The sequence below is a fragment of the Monomorium pharaonis genome, chromosome 2 (assembly GCF_013373865.1).
Source record: "Monomorium pharaonis isolate MP-MQ-018 chromosome 2, ASM1337386v2, whole genome shotgun sequence".
Lineage (NCBI taxonomy): Eukaryota > Metazoa > Arthropoda > Insecta > Hymenoptera > Formicidae > Monomorium > Monomorium pharaonis.
Genome location: NC_050468.1, coordinates 11,844,635 through 11,866,714, shown reverse-complemented (window position 1 = coordinate 11,866,714; position 22,080 = coordinate 11,844,635). Strand labels below are relative to the sequence as shown.

At 35.6% G+C, this 22,080-nt stretch overlaps 3 protein-coding genes across 9 annotated transcripts in view; 2 read left to right on the top strand and 1 right to left on the bottom strand.

Annotated features, from left to right (window-relative positions):
- The window catches only part of LOC105834608 (serine protease filzig), a 29,212-nt gene extending 21,924 nt beyond the window's left edge, over positions 1–7,288 (top strand). For both annotated transcript variants that reach the window (XM_036283214.1, XM_028194631.2), the window contains exons 3-8: positions 287–2,643; positions 2,996–3,458; positions 3,666–3,855; positions 4,462–4,727; positions 5,000–5,154; positions 5,689–7,288. In XM_036283214.1, coding sequence (XP_036139107.1) covers positions 287–2,643; positions 2,996–3,458; positions 3,666–3,855; positions 4,462–4,727; positions 5,000–5,154; positions 5,689–5,850 — 3,593 coding nt within the window. In that variant the 3' untranslated portion in view covers positions 5,851–7,288. The remainder of the gene's footprint in view (positions 1–286; positions 2,644–2,995; positions 3,459–3,665; positions 3,856–4,461; positions 4,728–4,999; positions 5,155–5,688) is intronic.
- Positions 1–10,316, bottom strand: part of LOC105834609 — an 83,367-nt gene extending 73,051 nt beyond the window's left edge. For 2 of the 5 annotated variants that reach the window (XM_036283221.1, XM_036283222.1), the window contains exons 1-2: positions 9,302–9,940; positions 8,820–9,008 (exon numbers count right to left, since the gene is read on the bottom strand). Coding sequence is in view for 2 of the 5 variants with exons in the window: in XM_036283220.1 (XP_036139113.1) it covers positions 8,820–8,887 (68 nt within the window). In the remaining 3 variants the exon portion in view is untranslated. Of the gene's footprint in view, positions 1–8,819; positions 9,009–9,301; positions 9,942–10,112 lie in introns of those variants that run through there. The other 3 variants (XM_036283220.1, XM_036283219.1, XM_028194626.2) reach the window with 3 other exon arrangements.
- Positions 10,317–10,397: 81 nt separating this feature from the next.
- LOC118644053 (ITG-like peptide) lies at positions 10,398–20,514 on the top strand. Of its 2 annotated transcripts, none has more exons than XM_036283218.1 (6): positions 10,398–10,535; positions 13,543–13,734; positions 15,327–15,456; positions 16,252–16,401; positions 17,088–17,176; positions 17,530–20,514. In XM_036283218.1, exons 2-6 carry the CDS (start codon positions 13,573–13,575, stop codon positions 17,671–17,673), a joined length of 675 nt encoding a protein of 224 aa, XP_036139111.1. In that variant the 5' UTR covers positions 10,398–10,535; positions 13,543–13,572; the 3' UTR covers positions 17,674–20,514. The 2 variants fall into 2 exon arrangements, with proteins under 2 accessions (XP_036139111.1, XP_036139110.1); XM_036283217.1 differs by having other exon boundaries at positions 15,324–15,456.
- The last annotated feature ends 1,566 nt before the right edge of the window (positions 20,515–22,080 follow it).

Genomic DNA, 22,080 nt, shown 5'->3' with positions numbered 1-22,080 from the left:
GAGCGAACTTCGAGTGCTCCCTCCTGTTCGCAACGTGCTAGGATAATACTTTTATGGAAATTTACCTTTTTTTACTTTTTACGCTTTCTCAAAAATTGCAAAAATTACGTGTAATATTACGTGTATATGCGTAAAATAAATTTACCAAATATAAAAATATCGTGTAAGTTTCTTTTTACGTGAAATAAATATTTTTCGAATTTTTTTGCAAATTTTAAATTGCACGAAATAAAGAGGAAAGTCGTGAGTTCTAGGATTGTAATCTTTCACTCTAATTATCTTTCAGGCAGAAAGTTGTTTGGCGGCTACACGATAGTGCCGAAGGCGTGCCGGCCATCGTTGCCGTCGCGCATCAAATCGAGCGAGCCGGCGATATGCATGTTTAATTACGAATGCACACGGCGTAACGGTGAGGTCGTCGGCGCCTGCATGGATGGCTTCCTCTTCGGTGCCTGCTGTCAATTACCGCCGAAGAGCTCGATGAATGGCAACGACGATCCGCCAGGCACCGAGGAGCTTCACGGTCTGCATCCCATCGACCATGTACCCGACATACCAATCCTGCTGAACCCAGATGGCACACCGGTTGGTATGTCAGTGTCGTCGAGCGGCGACACCACGAAGATCAACAAACCAAATGTCTCAAGTGGCGACGAGATATACACAAAGATCTCTAGTTCGAATCAAGTCTCATCGCTGACACCACCGTCACTCGATACGACGAATAATGCCGAAAAAACGCAGCTGCCCCAACAGGCAGACGTAAGCCATTTAACCGAGGATTTCCCCATTCTTCTGGGCCAGCAGGATATCATCGATGACCTAAGATTGCCAGGACTATTGACGCATTCAGATTCTAGTAACGATATTCAGAATCATCAAGATTCATCGGCGGCAAGACCGATCGCTACGTTGCTAAGTACCGATCAGATTCTGCAAATAGCGGATCCGGTCGATCAGCTTCCGGCATTGTTCTCGTATGGACTAAGTCAGAACAATCACAGTGATCCAGAGACGATATTATTAAATGAGAATGGCACAGTGCTCGAAGAGATCAACAATCCGGATGAGATCTTTCAACCCTCCACTGAAACGTCAATCGATAAGATGGTCACGCAAGTTGGTAGCACGTGGATTAAATTCTCGGAGCAGCCCGCGTCTTCCACGGTGGAATTGAAATCCACGTCGCAAGCTCCTAAATCGACATCCGTGATAACGAATACGCCTGTGGTGAATCATATGTACACCAACGTGCAAAAAGTTACGAGCGATTTTCCTAGCACACCACCGATCATAACAAGCACGTTCGAGAAAACGAGCACAATCGAAAAGAGGATATCTACGAAAATGGCATCGGATTCAATAAAGATCGAAGCTACCACGCCCATGACCTCTTCCAGCATCAAGGATGACTTGGTGAAGGTGCCGACTATTATATACGATTTGCCGTCGGGCAACAAAAAGAAGGATGACGTACTCGACAAAGAAGAAATTGCCATTAATCACATAATTTCCATCCTAAACGATACTACGCCAAATTCGGATGTAACGGTGACTCTTCCAGTTCCCAATTCCTCGCCAGTTCAAGCCTGGGTGAGTATCGACGAGACCTCGAAGCCCACCCACGTCAAAGTCAGCTCTTCGAATTATCGACCCACGACGCCCGCATCTTCGACTTTCCCGTACAGCTTTTACAAACCCTCCTTACAACCCAAACCTTCCTCGGCGTACTACAACTACGAGCTCGTACCGACCCAGACGACTTACACATCGTATCACCCGACCTCGAACGGTCCGCGACCATCCACGCAAACCTACTCCGGCACCAGCAGTAATTTCATCAGCAATCGACCTACGACGAACCCTCCGGCGCCAACGGTGATAGTCCTTGGTCCGCTTGGAACGGGCTTTACCACGCAAACTACTCAGAAACCCGTCACGAGGAGGCCTTCAGGCACAACTAGCAAGCCCGCTTCAGTTTCGATTAAAACCACTCCCGTTAGACCTATCACATTAATCACTAGGAAACCCAGCGTGACCACTACCATAACTCACAACATCAGCACTGTCATCTCCAATGTCGTCAATAACAGTAATGTGGTCTCCACTAGTTACATTAGCGTCAATTTAAAAGATAGTACTAGTGCGAAACCATTAGTCGAGGTCAGCACGGAGGCGATCGCTACCCAAACGACAGGCACAAAGACTCGGCCAAGCACGAAGAAGCCCGTGATCTGGACCACGGTCTCTTCATGGTCGAGCAAGCCAGCGTTTAATCTGAAGCCATCGACGTCCAGCGTCAGTTGGCTGAACAATAATTTGACGCCGATTAATAATGTTATATTCAAAGATACACCGAACAAGGCTACCACTGCCGCACCTTGCGAGGATGAGACTGCGGCACCGGATGATCTTATCAACTTCCCGCCAGTACGGAATCCAAATCTCAACATCTCCATGCCAATTTCGCAGCAAGAAAAGCCGACGATTGTTGAAACGTACAACAATACTGGGTATCCGGATATCGAGTTGATCAGCGAACACGATATACCGACGCCCACGTTCGTTGAAGACGACGTGCTGACGAACAAAGTAGACGCTTTCGTTAACAAGCTCGTCGAGTCGCTGCAGGGTAACTTCCAGGTAACAAGATAATTTATTTTTACCGAGAGAGAGAGAGAGTTTTATACTCCGCACCATTTGACAAAGTTTTAAATTGCTTGGAGTTTTGCGCGGACATAGTTTAGTTTTCAGTACTTTGAATGTCACGAGCGGATAAACACAGTTTACATTAACATCTCATTATTTTTATAATCAACTAAAAACACTGCAAGCTTGTTAGCTTTAAATTATTCATATTTTTTCTAGATTTAAAAAATTTTTCTACATTTTACGCATTATTTTTGCTCGAGTAAAATATAAAAAGCAGCAAATAAATACTTTGTTACTACAGAACACTGAAGTTTGTGTAATTTGTTCTTTTCCGTCACTTTAGGATCTAAAAGAAATGGTCTACACTCGAAATGGCACCGTAGAGACTTCAACGATATCTTCCACTGTAACAAGAAGACCGACTAGTGGAAATACCACGACGACAAGAAGACCCACGCGAAAACCCACAACTAGACCGTCGTCAGCGTCGTCATCATCGGCGACGACGAGAAGGCCATCCGCGACTACGAGGAGACCTACTCGTCCCACCCAGAAACCGTCATCCGAGAGACCGGCACGTCCCACTAGAGTGACTACTCCGAGACCTAAACCGAGCACATTGCAGAACGCCACGACGAAAAGGCCTCAAGTGACGACAACCAGACGACCGAAACCGACCACGAAGAAGACCACGACTACGCCGTCCAGCAGCACACAGCAGATTCCGCTGGAGGCGGAGCAGAGTCTGAATACGAGTGAAAGCAGCGTTGCAGGGACGGAAACGGCCGAGCCAAACTTTCGGACTCGTAAGTGAGCAGTCGACAAGTTTGCAAAGCTTTTGTAAAAAAATTCTAAAATACAAATAAAAAATCCGAAATCTGAATCGGAAGCATGTTTTTTCTACTTTTTCTACTAAACCTTGTATAACTATTTCAAATCCTTTTTACGAAATTAATCGCAATCGCCACGACTGTCATTCATTACGGTCAACATAATACTTGTTGCGATAACAGAATGCGGCGTGAGACCATTGGTCTCAAGAGCAGGAAAAATAGTCGGCGGAAAGGGCGCGCAGTTCGGAGAATGGCCATGGCAGGTCTTGGTTCGCGAAGCGACCTGGCTCGGCTTGTTTACGAAGAACAAATGCGGAGGTGTACTTATCACTGATAAATTTGTGATAACGGCAGCCCATTGTCAACCAGGGTAAGTTATACAAGTTTACTTTAAGCTTCATCGAAAATTGGTAATAAAATATTAATGATCTATTTATGTCTATTATAATATTAACTCTACACTGAAAAACAAGTGTAATACATTCAATAAGATATGTTGTTGCGGGCTGCCAACTACAGATATACTCAATACAATAATATATGCTATTGCAGTATCAACATTGTACTTGCATTAATAGCAAATATTATTGTATTGAGTATTTTATGTAGTTGGCAGCCCGCAATCATCTATGTTATTGGCTATATTACTTTTTTTCTGTATATAAATTTCTCTCTCTCTCTCTCTCTCTCTCTCTCTATATATATATATATATATATATATATATATATATATATATATATATATCTTTCTCTTTCTCTCTTTTTCTCTGGTTATGAAATAATTTCGTACTTCTATTTTGCTTCATAAAGAATATAAAAATATGAAGATTTAATATCCAGATTTACGACTTCAATTTTTATCACTTTCTTAACTGGAGCAGTATTAAATTAAATAACAGGATATTTTGTCTATACAAGTTAATATCAAATAAAACAAATATATCGCAATATTCTACTGTTAGCTTCCTATGCACAGATTCCTGGCTTCTTTGGTCGCGGTGTTCGGCGAATTTGACATTTCGGGCGAGTTGGAGTCGAAGCGCAGCGTAACGAAAAATGTTCGCCGTGTCATTGTGAACCACGGCTACGATCCGGCAACGTTCGAGAATGACCTGGCGCTTCTCGAACTGGAGTCACCGGTGAAGTTTGACGAGCATATCGTGCCAATTTGCATGCCGGAGGACGGCATCGACTTCACCGGTCGAATGGCGACGGTCACGGGTTGGGGCCGGCTTAAATACAGTAAGTGATCGATTTTCGTTTACCCAATTCATAAGTTATGAGCGCCTTTGTGTATACGATTCGTGCGGTAAATTTCCTGCAAGACTAGAAAGTATAAAATGGAACAGGTTACCGTGACAAGAGCAGAGTAACAACTTTCACGATGACTCTCCTCAATGACTCGCGTAGCCTCCTACGCATCCAAATTCTATTCGCGGTTCTATTGTAAACTTTCTTTTCATACGTCAATTCGCCATTCAAGGTTTTACTAATGGTATCGCTACATTCGACAGATGGTGGCGTGCCGTCGGTGCTGCAGGAGGTCCAAGTACCCATAATGGAGAACTCGGTTTGCCAGGAGATGTTCCAAACTGCCAATCACGCGAAACTGATCTTAGATAGCTTCCTCTGCGCCGGATACGCTAATGGCCAGAAGGATTCTTGTGAGGTAATCGAATGAGTTACTCCCCCGCCGTATTCCATTAGCTTTATTAATTGTTCCAGCTGTTAGCGGTGGCTCTTTGATCTTACGGCAAATAATATGATTACTCTGTTAGCCGCACGTGCGAAGCTTCAGTTTAATATTCAATATTACCATTCATAATCTGTTCATCTTTTTTATTAGTCTTATTTTTCACTCTGAAGAAAAATGTCAAACGCATTTATTATCAGCTTTTATCATGACTACCTTTTTTTCTACGTTAAAGTAACGTAATTAATCTTTTCCGGCACCATAAGAAATTCATATATTTAGCATCCCTGATAAATCTATTCCTATTCTTAATAATTCCTATTTTTATCATTCTTTTGTTGTAAAATATTTCTTTTCATCCAAATCTTCAACATTTTGATGATTAATTCGTCTCCTCAGTTTGCCATCGATGCGGCTATGAATAATTATCTTGCGTCTCGCAACGTTAATATAACCAAAATAGGTCTTGCGCCAACAATTTTATGACAATGGTTAATGGTTTTTCTTCAGGGTGACAGTGGTGGCCCGTTGGTGATGGAACGACCGGACGGCAGATGGTTCCTAGTCGGGACCGTTTCTCACGGTATTAAATGTGCGGCTCCGTATCTACCGGGTGTGTACATGAGGACGACTTACTTCAAGCCCTGGCTGCACAGCATCACCGGTGTCTGAAAAGCTGGGCCGCGATCATCATCTCACGTTCTCGCGTAATTATACGCGAGCGGCACCGGATGCCATTCTGTATAAATGTACAAAGGAAGCCTAATTTATTTCTCTTCGAGATAGAGTGTACGAAACTCAATTAAGTAACACAACCGCAGACTGTAATCAGACTTGAACGTCAGAGGGCTATTTCGATTTCTAAATAATAACGAAACGCCCCATTCTCTTACGCATCCGTTATTTCGTGTTTTCCATTAGTGCCACGGAAGTAACACTTCCATAAGCAATAATTTATACCAACTAAACTTTACTATAAAACAGAGAAAGAGAAAGAGAGAGAAAAACGAGGATGAAGAGAGACAAGTGCATTAAGTTATTTCAAGTTCAAAATTAAATTCTATGAAATCGTCTGCGGTAAAATATTGCTTCTCGGCGCACGACCAGTGCCTGATGTTGCATTTATGCGTATTAATGTTTAATCTCGCCCTTATGCATGTGTATATGTATTCATAGAGTTAGTGAGATTGAAGTGGATAAGAGTAACAGAGTATCACAGAAACTCTAAATCGTTATCGCTCCTAGAACAATAGATTCCTATCGTTCTCCTTACATCTTTTCACGATCGACGAAACGGCAATGCAAATAATTCATGATTTACGTCAATGTTCTATATAGCGAATTCCTTTTGCAAACCTGAAATCGGCTTTTCCTTAACAGAAATCTTTAACAGAAATTTTATTATTCAAAATAATTGTTAACTTAGAAATTATTGACTCTTAAACAGTTCTATTTTTAAAAATTGACTCCAAATTAACGATATTTCAAATCGATATCGGTAGGTAGCAATCTTCTTAAAAACACATGAGCGAATTTTAAATTATTGCGTATTGAAACTCAAGTGAATTAAAAAAATCGCAGATATTTCTTCTGACATTTTACGTCTCTGTCTGCTCTGCGAATATTTCCGCTGGCTCTATATTACATACATAAGTGCGTAAAGAAGAACTACAAGCCCTATTTATTTCATTGTTAGATGTTATTTATTAAATACATTTTTATACGATAACAACATGTGGCTATTTTATTCACCACCAACACTCCGCGCACGGAAATAAAAGACATCAACGACTATTTGACGTCACGTGGCTGTGCATATTACGCGCTGCAATCGTCGAGGTGGTACTCCTATTAAAAATAGCGACAAATGTTCTCCAAATCGATCGAACTTTTAATATACTTATCATCATTACATATGAACAACGTCATCGCATTGATTACGTCGCTGCTTCCGGTACTTTCCATCTTTCTCGTCGTTCGTTTGACACGTGTTTGAACTAAAAGGTCATGACACCGACAAAAATCTTCAAACGTATGAACCGCAAGACACCCACCTACAGCACTAATTCTGTACCGTTCGTATTCTCAAAAAATAAAAAATCGAAAAAAATCGGAAGCCACTGCAGAGTTCAAATATCACTATGCACCGCCAGCGACTTTTTCTTTTCTAAAAGATGAAACACTAACTGTTATGTAACTTTACAAAAATTTGATCGTTTATTAATAAGAAAGAATGGTTTTATATACTAAAATATCTAAAAATTCACTAGCTACAGAATTAAAAATAATTTTGTTAGATCATCGAAATAATTATAAAGAACGTCCATGACGAATAATATGACAACAAGTTTTGACGTTCTAGCGACCAGCTTGAAAAGCCTACATAATATTATTTTGATGGCCTAATAAAATTATTTTTAGATCTGTATCCAGCTAAACTTTTAGATACTTTAGCAAAAACTACTTCTGCTTTTTTCTGTACATGTGTACATGAATAAAAAATTCATAATATCTACAGCTTTTTATTATTATAATTAATTTTTAAAATATATATTTCCTTCTGAAATATATATTTCAGTTAATCTTAGAGCAACCCCTTGTAATCTTATTATACTGCGATCATTGGTTCTGTGCGTAATTCGATAAATGGGGCGTTAATAGCAGTGTGAATAACTAGTATGATAGGGGGAACGAAATGTCGTGCTCCCGATTAGGATCCTCGTGAATATGTACTACTCTCTTGTTAAGCCACGTGTAAAGTACGTACGACTATTCTATTCAAGACGAAACAACGATTTCAGCTATTAGTGTTGCATTATAACTGCCGATATTAGCTGGTTTCCTCTAGGGAAATAGGGTTATCATAATTAGTATTGCAACTTGGTATTGCAACTGACATTAGTTCCCATCGGAAATACGGTTATCGTTATTAGTATTGCCTTACAACTGATATTAAAGAGTTCCTCGAAAAAATCTCGCGAGATATAAGATATTACGAAATCATACGTGCCAATCGCGGAAACTAAACTGCGTTTCTTGATTGTATATCGAAACGTCACTAGTATGGTTTATGAGTATATCTAAGCAGAAGATTGATAAGATTTAAAATAAGAAATAATATAAGTAAGATTTACAATATAAAAATTCTTCAGACAGAAATTAATATTAAGTTATGTTTAAAGATATTAAATAAATAAAAACAAAATTCTCTCAGATGTAATATAAGATCATTTGACACGTTAAATTAATTGAATGACTTTTTTGTACGTGTATAAATCATATATGAACGGCGCGCGGCATTAGTATTATATTTTCGTTTAATGCAAAGGGCGCGGTAAAGGACCACAAAATGGCATGTCAGCTGACCTTAGCGCGGAGCAAATTTCACGTAAGTGATTGGGATCACCAGACGAGTATTCGTCGTGCAAGAACATCCCGGTGTATTTATGCGCGTGCGAAACAATACACATTTATATTCCATCATGGTGAACACGAAGTTTCTCGGAAGTCTGGGACCTGTTATCCGCGGCACGCAAGGCCAAAGTAACGTTCGAAGTTACGCCGCGAAACGTCAAAAGCGGAAAGAAGTGAGGCTATTTAATAGTACGTACGTACCGTACGTGCACTGTACACGTACTTACCTCCATACCCGGTGCACTCGCGAGGACGCATGTATGCACCTCATACGCTTGCCTGCGTACTCTGGCATTTCGTCGCACAGGTGGTTGCATCGTAGATGAACGGTGAGCGTATTTGCGACCTGTCGCTGGGTGATTTACGCGCATCTAACAACTCGTTCACCTCCTCCACGAAAATGTTCACTCAGTGCCCTTTTCAAGAAAAAGGAAGAATAAATGCCGCAATTAGAATTCAAGGTCAATTGTTACTTGCAAGAAAGATTAAAGTTGAAGGAGTAAAGGATATCGTACAATCTAAAATTATTGATTATAAGTTGTAATTATTTTTAAACGACGTAAGTTGAGAACTTTTTTAAAATTTACAAAAGAACTGATACAAAACAGGGTAATTGTAATTTGAGCCATTTAAATAAACTTTCCTTAAATTCCACATAAAAATGAAAAAAATTATTAGAAGTAGAGAATATTATATAATTTATAATTACTTTTAAACAACACAAGTTGAAAACTTTTTACAAAATTTATAAGAAAACCGATACAATAAGATAATTGTAGTTCACTTCAGGTACATGCTTCCCTTAGCTTCAAAGTAAAAGAGCATGTTTTTACACTTCTTCACAATTATATAAATGCAATTCGTGAAAAATTCAGAACTTAAGCCCGAGTTCGCAAGACTTAACAGCGAGACTCTCGCGATTTCTGCTTCGTGACCATCCAGTATATGTGAAAGAGCACGCGGGAATATATGGAGCAGGAGCGACCGCCCGGCGGGCACATCAGGATCCACCTTGGATCAATACGACCAAGAGAGAACGAAACCCGTGGCGATGTAAGGAGCGCGAGGAGAAGTGAGCTGAAGCGAGCGAGGTAACCCCGTTGAACGGCGGGAACGTGTCCTGGCGCACGAAAATGAAATATTCGATTGTCCTGATTGCCGAGGATACGTTCCGAGGCAAAAATAACGGGCGGCATTAAGAACCAAAAAAATTCCGCGGCATACAAAGAACCCTCCCGCAAAGTCGCGGACTCGCACGAGTGGCGAGCGAGATTACTTCGTTATCTGTGACCTTTCGAAGCACCGCTTGCGTTCCTCTGGATGGTGCGATTCCTAAACGTATTTGCCAACGGCAACGGCTATCCCAAACGAATTCGCAATTATAGTTTGCAAAGGGAATGAATGTGCACGCGAGCCTGAGAAAAATTTAGTCTTCGCACAAGCAACGAAAAGGGTATGATAAGCTAAAGAGTTTCAAATACAACTTGATTTTAATATAAAAAAAATCAGTGGTTCATTACCACTCGTCGCATTTGAACACGTTGTCGACGCTGCATGCGTCGTCTATCAATATGAGTAGCTCCCCGAGTAGATTGATTCGAGCAGCTCCTTCGACTAGCTATCTCGCTCGATAGGAAGCAGGAGATCTGAATGAACAAAATGTCACGTAGGTCGCGATAGGGTGGTACGAAAAAAAAAAAGAGCAGAAGACGGACCGGCGGCGGGTGGCGCATGCGTCACCGTGTATATGCGCCCGTGTGACGGTAACCGGAACGACGTAGAAGTATAGATTGCCGAAGCGAGCGCAGCACGGACTCAGTCCTCCAACAAACTCCATCGAGGACTTGTTGAACTTGTGTGAACCTATCGAGGGGTAGCTAATCCTACCCGGCCGAGGTGTAAAGGCGTTCCAGGCAAGCTGAGCCAGGGCGCAAGAACGTTTCGTAAGTGAATCATGGTTTAAGTTCGTTGGAAGGGGTGATTTAGACGTTCAGAGTGTCACGATGCTGTAGGCATTGTATCGCGAGTGTTTTAGGACGAGACACGACCAGAGTACATTGTATGTTAGATTTTTCGAAGCTTCTCCTTGACATGTTGAGATATGTCTTTTCTGATCGTTAAAATGTTAAAATAGAGTCAAAATAAGAGTAAACTAACGATTTATGATTGATTTGATGTTAAAATGAACGGTATTTAGATATGTTTCTGATCCAACTAGTTTCATTATTAAAGGATAATTTGAGCTGTAGAAACCAGAAATTAAATTTAACTTGATAGAAATGTATATTAAACTTATACTATTTTATCTAACAACTTATTTAAATAAAATGACATGTACTAAATATTGTGATAACTTTCACCGCAAACAAAAATAGACAAGAGAGAGATTGATGAAATAAGAATTATCGATTATATACTCGAGGTTATTGCTAGTATTGACCTAATGTAATTCGTATCATATACTATCGTAAATTGCTTTTAGTCCTTGACTAGAATATGCGCGTAACTCATTACTACGTTATTTTTGCTCTTTCATAAACAATTTGACGTTGACATTTAATCTTTTAACACGTGAAATATTTCTCTCTAAAAATGTCTACCATATTATATCTAATTCTAATTTTGAATATTCAAATTGAACAAATATAGGATTCTCTAAGGGTTGGTTGTTCCAACTTCTAAATTTATCTATCAGGTAAATATATGTTTGTCTTTATTTATTTAGGAAAAGAAATAAAGATGGACACATACTTATCTGATAGGTAAATTTACCAAGAAGAGAACAACCGGCCCTCAATGTTTCAATATTAATGGCTTAATTAATACTGCAATAGATTGCTATCGCACAATAAAATTTACTAAGCAACAGTGAACCTTATAATGAATTCGCGTTGATTGAATTCGCTTATAGTTGAATGCGCTTGTGTATACTGGTGCGAACATTAAAACCATTGTACACGATTCGATGTGTTTAATATAAATATATAAACGAATTAAACCCGCTCAATTTTCAATTTATATGGTTTGGTAAAACATACGTTGGGCATTTTATCTAAATATTTGTATTTGACTTTTATACTCAAATTAAATCAGTACGTAATGGTTTTAATATTATGTACCGGTTTGCGCGCGCGCATCTGTATGTCCAATTCAGAAGACATGTATTGTGCTGAAAAACTTGGGAAAAATCCCAAAATTTAAAACATGATACATTATCCTGAAAAGTCAAAATCCCGAAATTTAAAACTCGAGGCATTTTCCCGAAAAGTCAAAATCCCGAAACTTAAGACTCGAGACATTGTCCCGAAAAATCAAGATCCCAAAATTTAAGACTCAAGGCATTGTCCCGAAAAGTCGAAATCCCAAAATTTAAGACGTGGGACAACAATGTCCTGAAAATTGAGTCTTATAAATCTTTTCTATTATACCATCGATAGACTGGATGATGGTTTACCTATTGAAGATTTTTAAACATTAATAAGTTCATTAATATGTAAAAATGCGTAAATATATTATGATAAATAAGTTATAAGTTATAAGTTATAGTTATAATTATAAAAATTATAATATTAAAAAATTGAACATTTGTAATTAATTTCAATTATATTTTAATTTTAATTATATAAAGCTACAATTAAAGTATAATAAATATAAAAATTATATAATTAAACATTGATATTCAATAATTATAATTAAATTATAATTAATTAAAGTTGCAATTGTATAAAAATTAGATTCAATTACATATTTGTAAAAAATTCTAATTATATTTATTTTATAATTATAATAAAACTTTAATTAAATTTATAATTAACAATTTCTACAAACACACCCCCCCCCCCACACACACACACACACACACACACACGTATATACAGACACATAGTTTGAACAAACAAAATAATTTTTTCTATTTATTTTAAACAAAAAATTAAAATTTGTTTAATGTCTCTAAAATTTGGGAATTTTACAATGCTTCGAGTCTTAAATTACGGGATTTTTACTTTTCGGGACATTAGCTCACTTTTCAAATTTAGGTACATTTTTTTTCAAGACAATGCATGCTTCCTCCAATTCATTATTATAGTAACCTTTAGTGAATTCTGCTAATGGTGCGACGTAGGAAATAAAAATTAAAAAAATAAATAAGTGATAGACATCTTGTAACTTGTGTAAAGAACGCTCTTACCGCTTTTTCATCATGAAACTGTATTTAGCATCCGTGAAAAGATCACGCTGAGAAAAATAGTAAAAGCATTACATCACCGGCATCTAATATGATAAGCCATCATGTGAAACAGGTTCGATGCTAACGGCTAACTGCGTCTTACGGATCGCTGCTTGCAACAAAACAGTCAATATAAACAACACGGAAATAAAATATACTTGCGAGAGATACGAGGGAGAGAAAATCGAACGAAATTCACATTCCAATCTAAACGATAATGTATTCCTTTTCCGTTTTCTAATTTAAATATTCTGTTTTCATCCTTATCTTTTGCGAGCTGCAGCGTAATTTAGTTTCACATAGAGTTTTTTTAGACAAAGTTAATTTCAATACATTATTGTCAGCCATGTTTTCAAAGTGTTAAAGAATTTGTGTGATAAAAGAATTAAATTAAACTTTTAAATAAATCTAGTGATAAATTAAAAAAATTCGGAGTGCTTGGAAATTTCTGAATTCTGGTACCGTTGTCAGTAAAGTCGGCAATCAATTCCACGTGCTTAGAAAATATACTTTAATAAATTTCAGACTCAGAGATTTTTTTCTCTTTCTGGATCATTTTGGAATCATTATATGCACAACGTATTTGTACAAATATTTGTACAATCATATGTAGTAAATTAATGTTCACTTTTCAATAATGTGTAGTTACGTCGAGCCTCTCCAAGAAATTTAAATCGATTTTAACGAGATACGAACACCCTTTCTCCCTCGGATGATTACAGAGCGCCGAAGATCAGTACATCTCCAACGGCATGAAGGCGTGTGCGATAATAGCGCTAGTGTTTGTGGCAAACACAGCGTATATCGGTGTCGAGGCATGGGGTGGGCTCTTCAACCGTTTCAGTCCCGAAATGCTGTCTAATCTCGGCTACGGCGGTCACGGTGGTTTCATGAACCGTCCTGGACTACTTCAGGTATTAAGAAACCTTGCTTGAAAAAGTAATGCTTTTGTGTCCCCGCGATCATTATATTTTATCTTAAGATGTCTTTGCAGTCTTGCAGATTCTGTAAGGACGTGTGAAATACATTCCTAAATGTTCTTCACATATATTTTAGATGTCAAAATATCTTTATCTTTCAAGTGCTCTTTAAATATATCTTAGACATCAAGAATAAAAGCTCAAAAATCTTTCCCTTAACCGTTTATTATAAATTCGTCTTTCTAAACTTCTTTTAATTATTTAGAAGACCAAACAAAGTTAAAAAATTTTCTTATTCCTTCAAATGCTCTTCATATATTTAAGACATAGATTGAATAAAAGTTTGAAGTATCCTTCATTTTGCTTAGATGCCCTTGATGAGTTTTTTTTAGTCGCCATTTGAACTTTTTATTATTTGATTTAATTAGCACCGTGCCGCAATACGGGTCACGCACGATCGATACTTCATTTTCGAGCCGCGTGCACTTGTACAACCGCGAGAAGAATTCTCCAATGGCTCCTTTTATTTATTTCGTTTTTCTTCGACCGCGAATTAACTGTGAGATTGCGATCCGGAGATTGAGCAGAATCGCCCCCGCATCGCGATATTTGCAAAGTTACAGCTACTATAAAAACTTTTACTGCGTTTCAACTGCAGTGAGGCTATAACTTCCGGATTACTCGAACCCGACAATATCCGTGCACATTTCAATTTGCAATTCTATTTACTTCAGATTAAGTTCGAATAATTCTCTTCGTTGTGAATATAATTAGATCGTATAAAATTGTTTTATTTCATTAAAAATATAAATATAGTGATACCTTTTTCTTATACTTTTTTGGAGACAAAAAGAATAGTTTTGTTAAAGTCTAAAAATTTAGCTACATACAGACTTGATAACATTCTTTTTATTGTTTTTTATATAATATCAAATAATTTTGAGAGATGTTCAAATATAATGAGCGATGTTGCAAAAAGTTTTGACATTTTAATAATCAGCTAGGATCCTTATTTTGACAATCTAATAAAATTATTTCCAAATTTATATTCATATACATATACATACACGTAACTATCCATTTTTTAATATTATACGTTTTTATATTGGCCCCGTTATTTTGCTTATATTTATTTGTTTAAAGAATAAAATTTGTAAAATATTTTAAAAAAGATTATACAAAAATAAATCTTATATAAAAAAAATAATCTAACCAAAGGATATCGAATGTATTATCATTCAACTCACACTTGATCTCTCTGTAAAAGAAATCGCGCATCACGCGATACACTGATAACATTAATTCAGCGAAATTACGAATATGAATAACACGGGAATCGATGAGTAAATAAACTGAAATCAATGGAGAAAACGATAGGTTACTATTTTTTAGAGATTACAAAGCAACTATTTTTTATTTAATTAAAAAGTAACTTATTATTTTTTAAAAGCAGATCTTTTTACACATACCATCCTATTTCTCAGTTTTTCCTAACAAAATTATTTCGCAAACTCAAAATCCATAGTATGTGTTCCTAAACAGAATGCATTTAGGGTCTTATAAATTATATATTTTAAATAAAGCAGTCGGATCTTCAGGAAGGATTGGGTGGTATGTACGAAGGAATCGAACCAACAGAAGAACCTTGCTATGAGAGGAAATGCGTGTACAATGACCACTGTTGCCCGGGTTCCATTTGTGTAAATCTCGATGGAGGTAAGTAAAAAAAGAGGACATGCCAATTAAAAATTTATCTCTATTAATTAAGGGGAATGGAAGATTGAAAATTGCGCAAAAATCAATTTTTTATAACAAACTGAATAAACATATCAAAAGTAAAATTTTGAGGAATATTTATACAAGTAAAAAACTTATTTGTTTAAAAAAATTTCTTGCTTATATGTATGAAACAATGATAATTCTCGCTTATAATACATATAATTGAAACATTTTTTAAGAATTTGATAATCTTAGATTATATCAGCAGAATATTATATTTTTATTTTCGATATTATAATATTATAGTCATCTGAAGAGCACAATATAATTATTCTGATAGTAATGATGTTTTAAAAAATGTTGATTTTTGAAGATATTATTTGAAGGTATTGTCATTTTCTATTCTATTTATTCTCTTTGATATGAAAATTATTATTGAATAATAAAAGTATATTACTCTTAATGAAACAAAAGTCTTCATATAAGCAAGTTATACCTATCTAACGCTATGTAATCTCACTTTAATTATTTATTATTTCAAAAACAAAGATATTCTCGAAACAATCTTTTTTTCTATGTATAAAATAGAAAAAAATATTTTCTATTAACAAATTATCTTCTACTTTCATACATTTATGTAATTTGCCACAAAAAATTATCAAAACTAAACTACGATTTTCTAACAATTTTTCTAATCCTTTTGATTGAATCTTTTCAATTAATAAAAATATCCTATTTCTTATTCTTTTTGATAAGAAAACAATCAAGAGTCATATAAGTATAAAATTCCAGTTGTTGGAACATGCGTCTACGATTTTGGTATGAAACAAGGCGAGCTTTGCAGACGGGATACCGATTGCGAAACTGGATTAATGTGCTCCGAAATACCTGGACGCGAAACAAAATCGTGTCAACCGCCAACCAGTTCAAACAAATTATACAGTACGTATATTTTGTTTTTTGAAGTAGAGAACATATATACACCGTGTTTCGATATACACTGCTAATATTAAAAATCTAAGTTTACACGCATCCCAAGTAACACAGTCTAACTATATTAGCTGCGACAGCAAAAAAGTGGTTATAACAATGTTATAACGTTCGGCCAGCTTTGATTTACAGCAAATGCTATTTTGCTATTTTTAGCTGCAAAAGCGCTACAACAGCTAATAAAAATGTCAAAATACTGCAACAGCTATTTCAGCTATTTTGATAGCTGTGAAGTCATTGTGACAGACACTATTTTACTGTGAAGAGGTTATTATAACTTGTTTATAGCAAAATAGCTAAACAGTCAAATAACAGCAGCAATATTTTGAAAACCTAAAAATGTTATCCCATTTTTACTACTACAACATTGTCAAAACGTTATAATAATGTTGTGGCAGTAGCTGTGCTAGAAAAAAATGCTGTAATTTAAACTGCAACAATATCACAGCTGTTTTACAACTTTACGTGCTACTTGGGATTACATACATTACAAGTTTTTAATGCTGAAAGTGTGTGGCAAAAAATGCAACCATAGTTTCATATTTATATGTATATATATATATATATATATATATATATATATATATATATATATATTTTGTAAGATCATAAGAAAATTATATTTTACGTACTTACAGATGAGGAGTGCACTATATCAAGCGAGTGTGACATCACCCGTGGGCTATGCTGTCAGTTGCAAAGGCGACACCGGCAAACTCCTAGAAAGGTAACAATACCTAACTATTATAATTATAAAGCGTAATTACGTCTAAAATTTATTATAAAATTTTATTTCTCTTTAACAAAGTTGTGCGCATGGTAAAACATTTTTTTTTACATCTTGATCTACAAATATAACTTTTTTAAATGTCAAGTATAATCACCAAATAAAACAATAGTTTTGATAATTGTAATAACTATATGGAAATATTTTCTCTTTAACAAAGTTGTGCGCATGGTAAAACATTTTTTTTTTTAACATCTTGATCTACAAATATAACTTTTTTTAATGTCAAGTATAATCGCTAAATAGAACAATAATTCGATAATTGTAATAACTATGTGAAAATATTTTGGTAGGTTTGCTCGTACTTCAAAGATCCCCTAGTTTGCATCGGGCCGGTGGCAACGGATCAGATAAAGTCCGTGATCCAGTACACTTCCGGCGAGAAACGGATCACCGGACAGGGCAACCGTCTGTTCAAGCGGATGCCGTTCGCCTAAACGCTCGCTCGTCGACTCACGACGAATGGGAAGTATAAGATAAGCTACGAGAAAATCAAATCCTCCTTTAGTCGTTGTGAAGATACCTAGGTCTAAGTCTGTCGATTCGACATTATCTCGATCTCCTTTCTAGTCCTAACTCTACTCTATGCCACGATACACCAGGAAGTATAATAGCGTGCGACAAAAAAGTTGAATTAAATGTTACTCGGGGAGATGTTACTTCGAAGAGATTTCTTCTTCGAATATAGCGCGACTGAAAAAAAAACCTATAACACATATCATAATAAGCCGTCTTATAGGTCTCTAGGGATAAGGGACATGCTAGTATAGTCGTGATAAAGATGAATGCGCTGATGTTTAAAAGCGCCATTCGACAAAGATGTTTCTTAATATGATATAGAGGTAAGAATCTTGCTACGAAAGGAAATGCGTGTACAATGATTACATGTTGCCCAGGTTCCACTTGTGAATCTCTGATGAAGGCAAAGCAAAAGTGGAAACAAATCGCCAATTGAAAGTTTATTAATTATTAATTAATTAAAACTTTTCAATTAATAAAAAATAATAAAGATCTTCTCCCTTTCATGTAGGCGATTACCAGTTTTGAGAAAAAGGATTATCTAACCGGTTTATCGGTTGGGTTTTTCTTTCGAAATGTAGAGAGAGATTAGTGGAGCACTTTATTGCTCGTGATAAGTCAAGGTTATAGAAATAAGATATAATAAGTGAGAGAAAGAGAGAGGCGTGCACAAAGAAGAGAAGTGGAGTCTTTCTTATCGTCGCAGTGTCAACATTGATTATTATTTTATTCCATTAATCAACGACAATCTCGTTATGTTGGTCTGTGTAAGATATTTTGACTGACAAAGTCGATCTTTTGAGAATTTCCGAAGCAATAGAACAATAAATTATGACCATAGATAGACATAATGATACCGTATCCCTCAATGACGTGAGAACTTCAATGTCGATACCGTGAACGATAATATCATTAAAATTGTGGGAGACTGTACTTTTCAGCTGCAATTTCATACAGTTTCGCTACATGTACTACAAAGTGTGTATTAAAATTTACTTAGAATTTTCAAAATTGTGATATACAATATGATATGCAAGAAATGCTTTTGTATTTAAACATGTATTAGATGGAAAGCCTAATCAAGATCTAAAAGAACAGACAAATAATTCTAAAAGAGACCCTAAATTTGAGATTAAAAAGCTGTTTTCCTCAAAACAACTTCGAACTTGTTTGTAAAATATTTTGCAATCTTGACAAAACAACAAAATGAAGAAAGTGCAACTGAAAGAAACAGAGCTACCGTTAATGAATTGACTAAAAATGTTTAATTGGAGATCAAGAAACTTCAATGAGTCGGGATGCCAACGGGATATGACGAAAGAAATCGTTAATCACGTGCAATGGCGGGATTAAAGTCCAAATAAAATAAGTGAAATAACATTTCTAGCAGAGCCAAATCATATTTTCAATTATGACGGTTTCCATTTTATTGCTGAATATATGAAACATTTCATGTACAAACACTCGTAAGTCAACCCAATAATTTGAGAAAGCCGTCAGTAAGACTGGAGGCCTCTAATGAGACTCCGATAAACCGGTTATCCGTAAGTCCGCCACTGCACGTCCCGTTCATTATTCAAACGCACAGATCAAAGTATTTATTTTTCTTTCTGGTGCTTTACGAATGGTCGTCCGGCGGACGTCGCAAGAAACGCGAAGTGTCATTCAGACGGTTTTAATGGCAGAAAAGTATTTTCTACTGGGGGAAGAGAGCTGGAAGAGGCGCAAGTACCTTATAATTCGGTCGATGTTTCGAGTTTACCCTTAGGAATAACTTAGACGTTTAAATCGACTCTCTAACGTCGAATACATTTACTCCTACCCTTCTCCAAAAAAAAAAACTTCGCACACTATCAGTGTGTATATTGTACTCGTATATTGTAATCTAAGTCTACGTCATGGAGTTGAAAAACGATACATTTTAGACTGTAGGAGGATTAATTACACTGTAAACAATACATATCAAAGAGGGAGAAAATTTTCTTCGCTACCTTATACTCAGAGACATAGCATTATATATAAATATACACATATATGATGAGAGACGAAGGGAAAAGAGGAGACATTTTAACTCTTAATGGCAAATATAGGTGTATTGTTTGTTAAAAAAAAAAAGATATCCCAAGCAAGTACCAAGAAGAGGAAGTTATTAAAAAATCGCGGAAATCGCTCTGTAAAACATAATCGCGGAAATCACTCTCTGTCGAGTTATAATATTGCGGAAATCGCTCTTAATTGTAGTAATGCTAGTGAAATCGTAATACTAAATACACGATGCATATTGTCTGTGGCTATTGTTATGTGAAATATTACTCTGTGGAAAAAACTTCATTATAATATTAATCGTTGTCGTCGACACTTGAGATCGATCATACAATGTTTTAAGCATAATCGTGGGAGGACGCAGTGTTAAGAGTTTTCCGAAATCACGTTCGCATACAACAATAACACAACAACAACAGCAAACAAAAATGTATAATCTCAGAGTATGCGTAGAATAATCTGTTCTTTGTCTCATTATTGAAAGAAAAAAGCTCTCGGCGAACCGCTGCTTTCCATGTCACTGGTGCTACAATCGTCAAGAGTCCCCTGAAGACATATTATCCTCTACTCTCGATATTTTCCGAAACGTTAATCTACCTGTGTAAGAACTCAAAACATATCATACGAAATGCCTAATGCATTTAAGAACATATCAACAAAATATGAATGTGTATTACAAGATATATTATCCTATTGGAATTATATACATATATATATTTTTATCTTTTGTCCATATGTATACCTAAGCTCTATATATACGTATTTACACAATATTCATATATTTTCTCGAGAGCGTATACCTATCAAATCATATATATATAATGCACGCACACAAAACACACACACATACACGCATATTTACATATCCACTCTGTTGTATGTAAAGTTCATACGTATGTAAAAATTTCAAGTGAATTTGTTGAGATTTTATTAATTTTGAACGTAAAGTTTTCTTATCTTAAATTGCAGATATAAAATTATTTATTAATGCGGATCGATAGCTAATCATATAAATTTACAATTTTAATTATAATTAATACATGACATTTTATTTACAATGTTATAATCTTGATGACTTTCCTCTTACCAAAAGAAGTATGAAATTTCATTATAAAATGTTTTAAAGCTGAAACCCTTTCAATTATATACTTGTTTCTTGTTTTATCATGTACAATGCCATCTGATTTTACGGTGTATGAAATTAATTACAAGTTTTATAAATATTTTAAATTAAAATTGTATTATTCCATAAACATGTAGAAAGAAATTTTCTTATAATGTTGAACACATAATTATTTATGGCATATGTTGTAGAATACATCTTCTCGTTAGGTATAAAACAATATATACTTGTCTGCAAATATCTTATTTATATATATTTATATATAATATATATATATATATATATATATATATATATATATAATACATAATTTCATAAACAGCATATGTATACATGCATGTGTGTATGTATGTATATATATATATATATATATATATATATATATTTATTTATTTATTTACACACACACACACACACACACACACACACACACACACACACACACATATATGTATGTGAATATATATAGACACATTTTATCAAAAGTCTTTGTTCTATCTGAAAATCTTCTTTCTCTTATTAATCTAATTAGTCGGGCTAAGGAACTGGACTAAGAAGGCATTGTGAACTGCACTCACAAAAAAGATACATATCATAGCTTGTAAGATTCTTTGCCTTGTAAGGAAGTTCAGACGCATGTTCACAAAGCATAGAATGCGAGATGATGGCAAATACAAAGCCGAATGAATCAAGCTGTCGCAAATTTTACGAGAAATTTGGCCATCTGGCCTTGAGTCGAAAGTACCTCTGCCGAAAGAGTTAATCCAACATAAAACTTTATGTGTTTATGACGTATATGTAAATGTATCGTTCAAAATTATAATATCTATAAAAAAGAGTTCTAATAGCTAAATGTGAAATACACGATGGTGCATATGAAATAAACTGAATATATTTCTGTCACTCCTTCTGGTCAAGTATTTTCTCCTCAAAAAATACTTTCCGCTGCGCGCTCATGTAATCGATACTCGAATGTTTGTTCATTCATTTTTTAATGAAAAGGCAAAACTGCAAGAGTTCCAAAATAAATTTTTTTTCAGAAATAAACCGTTACAATATTTGATAAAAGTAAATCTCATCGATTCTTTAAATTTAGAAAATTGTAACTTTTTAACACAATGATTAAAAAAAAATATTATGAGTAGAATATATATAATAT